Source organism: Equus asinus, chromosome 23 (assembly GCF_041296235.1).
Source record: "Equus asinus isolate D_3611 breed Donkey chromosome 23, EquAss-T2T_v2, whole genome shotgun sequence".
NCBI classification, from domain to species: domain Eukaryota; kingdom Metazoa; phylum Chordata; class Mammalia; order Perissodactyla; family Equidae; genus Equus; species Equus asinus.
Window position 1 is genome coordinate 63,495,969 of NC_091812.1, and position 12,659 is coordinate 63,508,627.

General features: G+C 49.9%; 1 protein-coding gene across 1 annotated transcript; it reads right to left on the reverse strand.

The window, feature by feature from the left end:
- Positions 1-4,725: 4,725 nt before the first annotated feature.
- Positions 4,726-5,798, reverse strand: LOC123280049 (C-C motif chemokine 19-like; the record flags this gene model as incomplete). Its single annotated transcript, XM_044756462.2, has 2 exons — positions 4,726-4,856; positions 5,579-5,798. Coding segments are annotated over 2 exons (351 nt in total), but the record flags the coding sequence as incomplete, so codon positions are not given.
- Between the last annotated feature and the right edge of the window lie 6,861 nt (positions 5,799-12,659).

The window sequence follows — 12,659 nt, forward strand, 5'->3', positions numbered from 1 at the left end:
CCGTCTGGGGCTGGCTCTGACCAAACCCTTACCCACGCCACAGCGGCAGCCCCACTGTCTTGAGAACTGGATGTGCTCCAGGTGTGAGCAGTGGGGGCGCATCGTGGGAACGGGCGTGCTCCGTTCCATTTGTTGTTAATCAAATGTGTACTGGGCTTGTTCTGTGCCAGCCCCACAGGCATGTTGGCAGTGGAGATGGACAGGCCCAATCCCTTTCCCTGGGAACTCTGTCGATAGACAGGACAGGGAGTTTTTGTCCACTACGTAGCGGGACATAAGACTGCGAGCTCCCTGAGCAGGGGTATCAGGTCCCTTTAGGCAGTTGTTGGCTGCTGGGACCACACGCCTTCAGGGGAGGGAGGTATCACACAGCTGCTGGCCTTAAACCCTGTAGCAAGTGCCATGTGCCCTAGAGAGGAAAGTGTCTACAAAGAAGCAGGCAGGCAGCAAGGTCCCCGTATTGTGGTCGGGAAGCTAGGAGTCCACACCACTCTCAGAGAGCCGGCGGCTTCATTGTTGTCAGGTCAGCAGGTAGGCTGCTGGCCCACCAGAACTCGGGGTCAAACAAGATCCAACACTTGTCAGGGCATCAGAGTGAAACAGGGAGCAGGTGTTGATGAGATGAAGTCAGAGTGCTGAGAATGTTTGAGTGGGGCGGGACAAGTCGCAGGTTGCTGGGCTAAGCCCATGTATCTGGCAGGGAGATAAGGGGGTATGATGCAGTGCCCAGGAGGGTTGGTGACTGGGGGTGGGCAAAAAAGGGAGGGAGAGGTTTTCAAGTTGGCTGTCTGAAACTCATGATGCATTTTGTTAGAAATGGGGGTGAGGCCCTCAGTAGAGTTTTCAAAGATTTCTTTATCCCAAGCAGTAGATAACCAGAATATTGATAGAAAAAACCTAAGCTGTGGGTCCTGAGAGGGTCTTTCCAGAGAGAAGGAAGTGGAGGAGGAGGTTATAGCATGCCCTCCTTCTTTCTTAGTATGGAACTAACTGGAAAAAATGGGGGAAATGCAGCTATATAGTGCATCAAAGACTGACATAAAATAGGTGTTCAATACTTGGTAGTGGTGGTGTTTGTTTTCTGTTTTATTGAGGTAACATTGGTTTATAACTTTATATAAATTTTGGGTGTACATTGTTATGTTTCAACTTCTGTATAGACTCCATCGTGTTCACCACCAAAAGCCTAGTTTCCATCCAGCAGCGTACACATGTCCCCCTTTCTCCTTTTCTCCCTCCCCCATCCCCTTTTCCCTCTGGTAACCACCAATCTGTTCTCTGTATCTATGTGTTTGTTTATCATTGTTGTTTTGTCTTCCACATATGACTGAAATCATACGGTATTTGGCTTTCCCCATCTGACTTATTGCATAGTTTCCGACAGCCAACTTGAAAACATTTCCAGCCAACCCTATTGTAAATTGGGTTTATCCCTATGAGCTTATATCCAAGATTGTCAGAAAGTAGGAGGAAAGAACCGGGAAACAAATAGACTATTCTCATTTGTATGATTAATAAAAGTAGTGTTTCGATTTTTGACTTAAGTGCCCAGAATTGAATTTTTTGTCAATGACTAAGAAGGCTGGCATCATATTGAATGGAAGAGTGCTGTAATTAAAAATACTTTGATATATATATGTTAAAAAAAAAAAAAAGAGGGAGGGAGGAAGGCAGGAGGGAAGGCACTGGCTGGAGAAGGGGTGGCGAGGGCTGCATGCCTGCTCCCCGCGGGGCTCTGGGGTTCACCCCTCAGGCTTTATCCAAATTCTTCCTTCTCCAGGCCTCCAGGGTCCAGCACAGGGCTGTTCTAGCTGCTTCACTAGCTCCTGGATTATTTTCTCTCTTTAGGAACCTCAGCTTCCCTTTATTCCTAGAGGGTGGTCCCTGGGGCCCCAGGAAGTAGGGACATTTCTGATGTGCATGACTTTGGGGGGGCCTGTGTGAATGCTGGGGGTTTGCCTGAGACCCAAATATTTAGGAGTGAAGTCTTTGTTTGGAGAGACTCTTAAAAATTAAGCCCCTGCCCCTGCCTGACAGATGGGCAACAGAGGCGTTGGTGGGGAGTGAGGAGAGGACTTGCCCAGAGTTGCACAGTGAGGGGCAGAAACAGGATTGTGGGGTTGGGGTTGGGCATTGAGCTCCTGACTGTTCCTGGACCCCTCTGTGGCAGTGTCAGGGAGGTAGTGTCTGGGGGTCTCTGTCCTGGCAGCCCCTCCCTGCGGGGTCCCACCCTCGCCTCCCCTGCTCCATCTGTGTGTTCCCCAAAGGGCCAGAGGGAGGGGTGGTGACTGCCTCTCTGGCGGGCTGACCTCCACTTGGCTTCACTGGGAGCAAAGAAGGATTTGAGGCAATGTGTCCCCCTCACACCTGTGTTTGTCCTGTGCCTGCTGGTGAGCAGGGCACAGGGTCCAAATGGTGTCCACAGCTGGGACCTGTGAACTCCATGGTCGGCTGACTTAATGGATGGATAATGGATGGATGGGTAGGTGGAGAGGTGGGTGGATGGGTGGGTGGAGGTCTAATGGAGGCAGAGACAGCTGGATGGGTAGATGCATGGATGCATGAATTGATAGGTAATTTCCCCCAGGCAGCAGGGCCAAACTTCCCAGCCAGAGCAGTTGTTCCTGCAAACTATCCCCATCCCACCCACTTGTTGTGACTCCAAGACCTGGGATATGTGAGGTTTTGAACAGCTATTCTGTGAGCAGAGGGGAGAAAGAAGCTGCCATGCTCTCAGCTCAGTGAGGAGGGGCTGGCACAGCCTCTCACCACTGCTCCTGTTGCAGGCTGTCCAGGCCTGCTCAGGCCTGCTTTTGTTACCAGATGAGGAATATCTGGTCTAATGATGGCCCCTCTTCCCAGGCAAGGATGCTCAGTCTGGTGTCCTGGCTGCCATTCCAACCCCAGTGGCACAGACTTGCTGTTCCCAGCTGGACAGGCCCTTAGGGGCCATAGCCAGGAGATCAGCCAGCTTCCCCAGGGAACTTCCCAAGCATGAGGAGCCCACTCCCCCTAGAGCAGCCCTGTGGGATGCTCCCAGAGTCACAGGACTTTCATCTCCCAGAGCTGAGACTCCTTACCTGTGACTCCCCTGGCCTCAGTGTTGACTTGGCCCAGTGGCTCAGGTGGACTGTGGGCTGGGCTGGGGGGTTCCTGCAAGTCGAATCTCCCTGGCTCTGTGGCTGCTCCTTCTTCCACACTATCGAACCTCTCCCACCCTGACCTCTGACTCCCAGGTCTGTCTGTCAGTATCCCTGAGAAGCATGGCCCCAGGATTGCCCGGATGGGGCTGCTTCTGGTCCAGACTGACTGTGCCAGAAAGGAGGGCTGGCCTGGAGTTCCGATTCTGCAGGGACAGATGGGCCCTCCCTGCTGGCTGTGGCGCCTTTCCTCAAGTATTTATTCATTCTCAAGATAAATAGTCATTGAGTGGCTCCCTTGTGCCAGGGTGACAGTGGAAACCAAAATAGACATGATCCTGTCCAGGAACACCGACAAGCTAGCACTAGTAACTCAGGGCAATGAGTGCTCCAGAAGAGCGGGTAGCGGGCCCTGGGAGCTCGGGAGGGAAGGATGCTACCTAACCCAGCCTGGCATCAGGGAAGGCTTCCTGGAGGAAGAGTCATGCAGACACTGATGGGAAGAGTGTTCCAGACAGAGGGAATGGCAAGGATGGATGGGTCCTTTCCCCCGAGGCAGTAAAGTTGGGCCTCCTGTCTCTCCCCCAGCTCTGAGAGCTGGGTCCTGAAATTTCCCCTGTGACATGGGATCCCTGAGACACCTGGATGCTTGAATACCTGTCTTGGAGAGCAAAGACTGGGAGGCATGAGAGAGTTTGGCTCGTTCAGGGAACTGACACAGTTCGCTGAACCATGTTGTGTGAGAGGGCTGTGAGGAGAGATGAGGTGGGGCCCTGACTGTGGAGGCCGATCCTGAGAACGCAGGGTGTTGGGTGGGTGGAGGGCAATGAAGAGGTTGCTCACTCTGCAGGGTGGAAAACAGATCTTGCAATTCCATCTCCCGCTTCCTATCTTGGTCCTCCTGGACAGATGGCAAACAGACAGCAGACAGACCAATCCCTGGGTGCCAGTGGCCTTTATTGTAAGCATTGCAGTCTGGGCGAGGAGGAGCTGTGCTCCTGCCCCTCACCTCCTCACTCTCACTCTCATTCACACTGACAACCCAGCTGGGTCAGGTCTGGTGCAGGGGAGCTGGAGGCCTGATACCTCCTTCTGGTCCTGGGTTCCCCGGGGCCACAGTGATTCACATCCCTTCACTCAGACACAGGGCCTCCTCCGGGACTGTCATGGGCTAACTGCTGTGGCGCTTGCTCTGGAGGAGGAAGGAGAGACAAGGTCATGGGCTGGGGTCTTGGGCAGGTGCTCAAGGGAGGAGGCAGGACTGGGGAGGGTCAGGCTTGCCTTTACAGAGTTCTTCTGCAGTCTCTGGATGATGCGCTCCACCCAGGGCTGGTGTAGGGGTGCACAGAGCTGGCGACCTCTCACTGTGGTGAACCTGGAGTCAGGTCAGAGAGAATGGAGCTGTCTAACCCAGCTTCCTGGCAGGCCCTGGAGTGAGGGGCAAGGCTCGGGACCACATCTGGCAACCTGTTTCAGGGTCTTCATTAGAGGGGTTGGATTGGCAAGGAGAAGAGAGAGAAGATGTGGGTGGGTATCACCAGGGGCTGATGGGGGAGATGAGGTTAGACACACTCCTCTCCACAACTCACACAACGACAGGCACTCTGCAGCCATCCTTGAGGAAGAGGTAGCGAAAGGCTCGCACGATGTTCCCAGGGATGGGGCGCTGGTTCACAGTCAGGCAGCAGTCTTCAGCATCGTTGGCACCACCCAGAGCTGGGAAAGAAAGTAGTGTCAGGGCACGGGGACCCTGAGGAGAGGAAGCCAGGCCCCTAACTGGGATTAAGGACGTCTGTGTGTGTGGAGGCAGCTAGATGATACTCAGCCAGCATGCACCTCTAGGGCCCTATTTGTTTCTAAACATATTGAGGTACTTCTAAGCTGTTGGGTAAACAACCTCTTCCCTGAGCCCCACAATGCCTTCCTGCTGCCCTGATCACCCCAACTTCTCTCCCAGGACCTCTCAACTTCTCCACAAAGGAAGAGTTAAGAGTTAATGTTCCCGTTGTTGGTGGGGGGCTGGTGGCGGTGGGGGTGGGGAATGGGGTGGAGGTGGAGTTGCCGGAGGCTGGTGTTAGAGGACTCATGAATTGCTAGATCCCTTGACTATTAGCCCTGCCTCAGTGTCTCCCATTCTCCCCACCTCAAGCAAATATATACTGTTCTCTCCTTCTGCCCGGAAAACTGAGGCAGCAGGAAGTGGAGTCTGCAGAGAGAGGGGCAGCCATACACCCTGGGATACACCAAGAGACAGACGCACATTGGAATTGAGGGGCCCGGATACACCCAAACTCACAGGCACACATAAAAGGCACAGGGCGCCCCTGGGTTCACTGAAACACGCAGCCCGAACTCACAGTGTCCATCACATCCAGGCCTAAGCCGTTTGAGATCCAGACATCCCCCAGCCCCCTACCCTAAGCCCCACTCAGCCTTACCAGGGGAGGTCCAGAGAGTCAGCAGGCTGAGGCCCAGTAGCACAGCTGCGTAGGGTGCCGTGGAGGCTGCACAGAGGCAGACGGACAGCGAGTGTGTGAGTGTGAGCAAATCTCTGGGCGTGTGCAGGAGTGTGTGCGAGGCTGAGACTTGGCTGGCAGGGGGAGGGAGCAATGGGAAGCACACAGGCGTCCTTTTGGGGGATGAGGGTGTCTGGGAATGTGCAAGTCAGACCCTGTGTGAGGCTGCAACTGCCTCCTATTTATGGCCCAGAACTTTCACTTTCTCTGCTCAGAAATCCCCCTGTGTGTCCATTCCCCTTTGGCCACCTCTTTCTGACAGAACCGGACGTTGCTCTCCCTCTTCCCCCCTCAGCAGTTCCCCCCTCTTTTGCTTTCCTTGGCTTCAGCTCTGAGAACCTAAGCACACTGCATCTGGCCAAAAGAAGGGGACCTTGTGCTGTCAGCTCCAGAGAGAGGGTCTGCACTGTCACCTCATTGGTGGCATTTGCATCATCAACCATAGAGCTGCCCTTCAGAAATGGTGGTCAGGACTGGGGGGCCAGAGTGAGGAGTTGTGCCGCTTTCCCTAGGTTTATCCTTCCTTTGTACTCTCTTCTCTGTGGTTCTCTTCTCTCCAGTGTGGGTGGTGGTGAAGAAGGCTCCCTGGTGCCCTCAGAACAACCATGGAGCCTGGGGTAGCCTCCCCAGATCATTACAGTGCCTGCCCATCCATCATCTTGGAACCAGGGACAAGCTTGGCTGAAAGACAAGGTTCCTTGGAAGTAAGCTCAGCATCTCATCCCACATCTCAGGCCTCTGGGATTCAACCTTCTGGCCCAGCGAGAACTGCCCCTTTCTCTATTTGCCATTTTCGTATGTCCAGCACCTGGGTCAACAGAACAGCTGGAGGGAGCCTGGCCTAGAATAGCCCCCTTCATCTTTCTCTTCCTGTGGATCCTGGGAACCAAGAGGGGATTTCTAAGGAGAGGGGCTGGCCTGCTCTTATTCAGACAAATCCCCAAATTTCAAGGAATCGACAGATGGGGGAGGGTGATTTCCCATCCTTATGGGAAAGACCAGAGATAGACCCGAAGAGAAGGCCTCAGAAGAGAAGTTAATACGTGGGACACCCACTCAACAATCCCCACCCACACTCTGGACCCTCTTCTGGATGGGGGATGTTTCCTTTATAAGTTTGCTGACTTTTTCCTTTCCGTCCGTTCATAATAGTCGTAATGGTATTTCTGATTATTTACTATGTGCTGGACTCTGGTCAAGGACTTTACCACCATTACCTTGCTTAACTTTCCCAACCAAACTAGGAAGTCATTTTTACTATTATCATATTATTCTCTGTTCACCCGTAAGGAATGAGGCTCAGAGCACAAGGTCTGCAAGTGTCTTGAACTCAGGTGTCTTTGCTCTCAAGTTTATACACTTGACTACTGTCCCCACTGCCTGTCTGCCAACTGTGCGTTGACATAGACAGTACGGAGGAGTGGGACTCTACAGACGGCATGCCCAGGTTGGGATTCAGATTCCGCCACTCGCTAGCTGTGCGGCCATGTGTCAGTTATCCAGTTTCCCTGTCTTAGTGTCCGTATCTGTAACATAGGAATGGTAATAGAGGTACTTCTTAGGAGTAAATGAGGTAATCTAAGTAAAGCCCTTTGTTCAGAGGCTGGCACATAATTAACCCTCATTAAATATTAACCATTAGCATTACTCTTTCCTTCCATTAAGATACATGCCAGTTCATCCATTTTTCCATTGATCTATGCTTCTCTGTTATGGCAGTTCTGTTTATTCTCTGTTGCCCCACCCACCTCCATTCTCCACTCTTCTCTGCCCTGCTCTGTTCTCTGGAAGGCTGACCTCTACAGACTGCATTACTTGCCCTTTAGCTTCTGTTTGGGTTTGGCCCAGGGCAGGCAGCAGCAGCAGCAGATCAGTGGATGGTAGGAGAGAGAGGTTGGAGTATTAACTCCCTAAATCTTCATCTTGTAGCTCTGACAGTGAATCATTTCTCTCTGGCAGTGCTCAAAGAGTGTTCTTTGGACAGCAGCCTCAGCATCACCTGGGAGCTTAGTAAGAATGCAAGTTCTCAGGTCCTACTCCAGACCTGCTGGAGTAAGCTGTATTTTAACACACCCTCTAGCTGACTCTGATATATGCTGAGCTTTGAGAACTACTGAGCTACAGTCATGGATCCTTTTGGGCTGCCTCCTCTCCGTGGGTCTATCTCTAAGGCTCTTGAAACACTCTTCCCTCCTCTCACCCCTAAGGCCTTGGTATGGTAATGGTTCCCCACTATTGCTAAACCCTGAGTGCCTCATCGCCCGCGTTGTTTCCTTAATTCTGACCCTACCACTGAAATAGCCCCTTTATTAAGATCTTTCTGGTTAAACTTTTTTGAGTGTGCCATCTGTTTCCTGCCAGGATCCTGACTGATACAGTAAATGGTACCAGAAGTAAATGGTACCCAGGAAATAGACTCCCAAAATAGGATCCTAGCATTGGGTTGCTTGTAATTTGATGAGTTATGGATAATCTCCTTGTTGCAGAAAGAGGATGCTAGTCATCTAGAGCTTGCAGAAGCATCACAGTCACCTAGACTATCACCAGTGAGGCATAGGGTGGAGTGTTGGTGGAGGGAAGGGCATCAGCAGATCAAATGAGGGAGGCGCTTAATTGCTATGGCCACAAATGGTGATTTCCAATGGTGATCACATACATCATTGGGTGGGCTGCCTGTTTCTGATTGTGCTAGCAAAGTTACATAAGAAAAAGATAAGGTAAAGACCGTGAACTTCTAACTCAAGGTATGGGTGGAGATCCAGATAACCTCTATGGAATTCTTAAGGAATCTTTCTGTGACCCCGCGGTAGATATGACTGAGGATGAAGCCCAGGACCTGATTGTCTGGATTGTAGAGTTGCAACACCAAGTAAATGCACAACCGTACCATATCCCTTGTGCTAGAAGAAGGGCACTGCTGGGAGAGTAGTACTGTGACACTTGGGGTGGGGACGTTGGGCAGAGATGAACAAAGCTGAGAATTTGAACCTCCAAATCCCCTTGAAAGATTCCTTATTTGTTGGGAGAAGAACATTCCCCCTCCCCCTGCCCGCCATGAATGACCAGCCTTCCCTTCCATTAAAAAATGTTGTTAATAACTTTGCCCTGGAAAAGGGCATGCATTTTCTCTTCCGGACCCATTCTGACCACCCCTCCTAGTCTCCAGGCCTATAGTGAGAGTCTGGTCCTAACATCGCCTACTCAGGAATGTACCAGATGTTCTCCAAGAACAAGAGCATATATGCTGAAGGAGTTGCAGGAGTTTGTCAGCTGTACTGGAAGAATCCTGGGGACCTGGGACAGCAAATTTCTTGATATGGATGCCCTCATCCAGGATTTGAGTATTGTTGTGTTAGCTGAGCATCTGAGATTTGAGCAGCTGGGAGTGGTGTTCATAGTCTATTGGATTGGTTACCGGGAGGCTGGACTCAACTGTGACCTATGATCAATGAGGCTGAGAAGCTAGAACCTCACTGGCATATTGTAGAACATTGCTCCTCATACCTTCCTGTGCATATGAATCACACAGGATCTTGTTAAACTGTAGATTCTGATTGAGTAGGTTTTAGGTGAAGCCTGAGATGTTGCATTTCTGACAAACTTCTAAGTGATGCTTGATGCCACTCGTCCTCAGACTATACTCTGAGTACAAAGTAGAGGAAGGAGTACACAGGTTAGAGAGATTGGAATGTTGGATTGAACCTATTATGTGCAACCACTAACTATACATCTCTAAGGGCCCAGAAAGTTACTTCCTTCTCCAGGAGAATAAGAAAAGCATTGGAGGGGAGAACACTGGCTTCCTTGAACAGCACTGTGGTGGCTTCTTTAGTAGGCGGGAGAGGAGAATGGGAGATGCCCTCTTGAGACTGAGCAATCTTATTTCAAGGGGAATAATGGAATCTTTGAGTGTGAGAGGCCAGATTTTGGCACCTAACCATGAGCAGTAAGGTGAATGAAATTACTATATAAGCTGCAGGGACAAGTGGTAATCCAGGTGCTTTGCCCACATGGATCTGTGGTGGTAGCTAATTGATCATAGTGTCCCTGGGAGTGAAATAGATGGACAGCTTCCTGATGTGCTACTTGACCCATATAGGTGGAAAATTTCTAGGCCTGGTGGGGAGAAACTTGATCCAAATTATATTGGGATTTACAGTCTTTGACCCAATTCCTCTTCTTCAGTCAGTTCCTCAGACCTGAAGCCCCTCTATCAGGTGAGGGGTGGGAAGGCCTGAGTCCTTCACAGGTGGAGTCTTCAATTTTTTCTCCTAGTCAGTAGTTCTCCAAGTGTGGTCCCTGGACCAGCAGCATCACCATCACCTGGGAAATTGTCAGACATGCAAATTCTTGGGCTCTGCCCCAAATCCTTTGAATCAGAAACTCTGGGAGTGGCCCAGCAATCTGTGTTTTAACAAGCCTTTCTGGTGATTCTGATGTATACTAAAATTTGAGAATCACTGCTCTAAACCTTCTCCAGAGAGATCTGTTGTCATTTGCCAGGGTAACTATGACTGGGGAAGAGGAAATACTCAGACCTTTGGGGGCGTATTAGATACTGTCTCGTGTTAATATTAGTCCTGGAGACTCAAATCCCTGTTGTGGTGCACCAGTCAGATGAGGGTTTATGGAGGTCAGCTGATAGAGGATCTTGGTCCAGGTCCATCTCACGGTGGGTCTGTAAGACCTGTCCAGTGGTTATTTCTCTAGTTTCAGCATGTAGAATGGTATCCTTGGTAATTAGCAAGATCTCCACACTGGTTCCTTGACCATGGAGTGAGGAAAATTATGGTAGGAAGGGCCAAGTGGAAGTCCTTTGAACTCTGCCTGCCCCATCACGTTCCCCCTACAATAGTAAACCTAAAGCAATGCTGTGTTGCTAGAGAAGTTGCAAAGATTAGAGCACCTTCAAAGACTTAAAAGATGCCTCAGCCCTTGGGACAGCATGTTACAGCCAATACTCTAGCACATGCCTTCTTTCTATACCAGGCAATTAAAGACCTTTGAAATCAGTTCCTTTTCAACTGGAATGACAGCAATACACCTTTACTGTTTTTCCTCAGGGATATGTCAGCTTACCTGCTCTGATTATCATGAGATAATCTTGATATTGCACAGAATATCAGACTGGTCCTTGAAACTGATAATATCTTACTGGTACGCAAGAAATAGCAATCACCCTAAATGCCTTACTAAGACCCATGTATGCTAGAGGGAGGGAAAGAAATCCTACAAAAATTCAGGTGGAATTTCTAGGCTTGTCGAGGGTAGGGAGCAGCTGAACAACAGTGATCTGGCGGGTGTTGCACCTTAACCATGAAGAAAGAGGCACGGTGCTTAAGGGACAGTTTGGATTTTGGAGGAACATTTACCATATTTAGGTGTACTGCTCCGAAATTTTTACTGGACATGGCATAAAGCTGACAGTTTTGAATGAGGCCCAGAGCAAGGAAGGGGTCTGTAGCAAGTCTGGGCTCCAGGGAAAGCTGCTTGAGTCTAATGACTCATAAATTGAACGAACTTCACATAGTCTGCATCTGAGGAAGGGAGCTGTAGGAGCTCCAATAGGAGAATTAGAGCAAAGACCCGTAGCGTGTTGGAGTAGGGCCATGCCTCTTCTGCTAACGATTATTTTTTATTTGAAGAGCAGCTCCTGATTTGCCACAGCGTCCTGGTCTGAATCTCAGACTATAGTTCACCCAGTGACAATGCGACCTAAGAGTGTTATCTATGGCAAATCACATAGCTGGATGTGCACAGCAGCATCCATTGTTAAATGGACATTGTGCATATGAGAACAAGCCTTAGACATTTGAGACGGCGCGAGTAATGGATGGGCAGGTGACTCAGATTCCTACTTGTGTTGTTTCCTGCTGCTTCTTTTGATCACACTTGTGCCTTCCTGGAGAAGTTCTGTACAAACAATGAACAGAGGGAGAATACCCCTGGTGTAGATTTTCAGATGGGTCTCTAAGGTATGCTGGCATCCGTCAGAGGTAGATAGTTGCTTACATTCAGGGGTGGCCCTGTAACACAGTGGCGACAGGAAGGTGCTCTGAGTGGGCACAATTTCAGGCCATACGTTTAATGTCAACTTTGTCAGGAAGCAGAGACGGCCTGAGCTATACTAAGTCATGTGCAGTGGCTGCCTACAACAATCCTGCCCTCACCTCTGTAAGTGGTGCCCTCACTAAATTCTTTTCCCTTAAACATTTTTGGACATGGCGTTTGTTTCCTGCCAAGATCCTAAATGATACAAGAGTATAGTGCAGAGGCGGCATAGAGGTTTCAATTAAATTTCAATACTGTCTTCCTGGAATGCCTGTTGGGAAAGATCCTGAGAACCAGCAGGAAAGAGTGAAATCATGAAATGATAATAAACAAGGGATTTGTACCACATTCATTCAATAAATATTATTGAGGGCTTCCTATGTTCCAGACCCTGTTCTTGGCCCTGGGATACAGCGGTAAACATAACAGACATCCCTTCTCTTGCAAATTTTTTATTTTCATGAAGGAGACACACAGTAAGCAAACAAGAAAAACATAGAGAGTGTCAGATGGCACTAAGTGCTATGAGGAAAAATAAAGAAGGCCAGGGGGATAGAGAGTGTTGGGGAGGGTGGTCAGGGAAGCCGTTACTGATAACGCTTGAGCAGGGAGCGGATCTGAAGAAGGTGAGGGAGAGAGTCATGCAGAGATCTGGGGAATCTGTTCTAGGTCAAGAAAACAGCAAGTGTGCAGTTTTTGAGGCAAGCGTGTGCTTGAGGAATAGAAAAGAGGCCCATGTCATGGGAGGGAAGTGAGCAAAGAGTGGAGTGGTAGGAGATACAGTCAGACAATAAGAGGGCCCAGATAGGGAGGGCTTTGAGGGGCACTGCAGGGTTTATGTTTTACTCTGAGTGAGATGGGGAAACATTGGAGGGGTTTGAACAGAGGCCTGACGTGATCTGATTTGTTTTAAAGGCTCCTTCTGGCAGCTGGATAGAGACTAGAGCAAAGT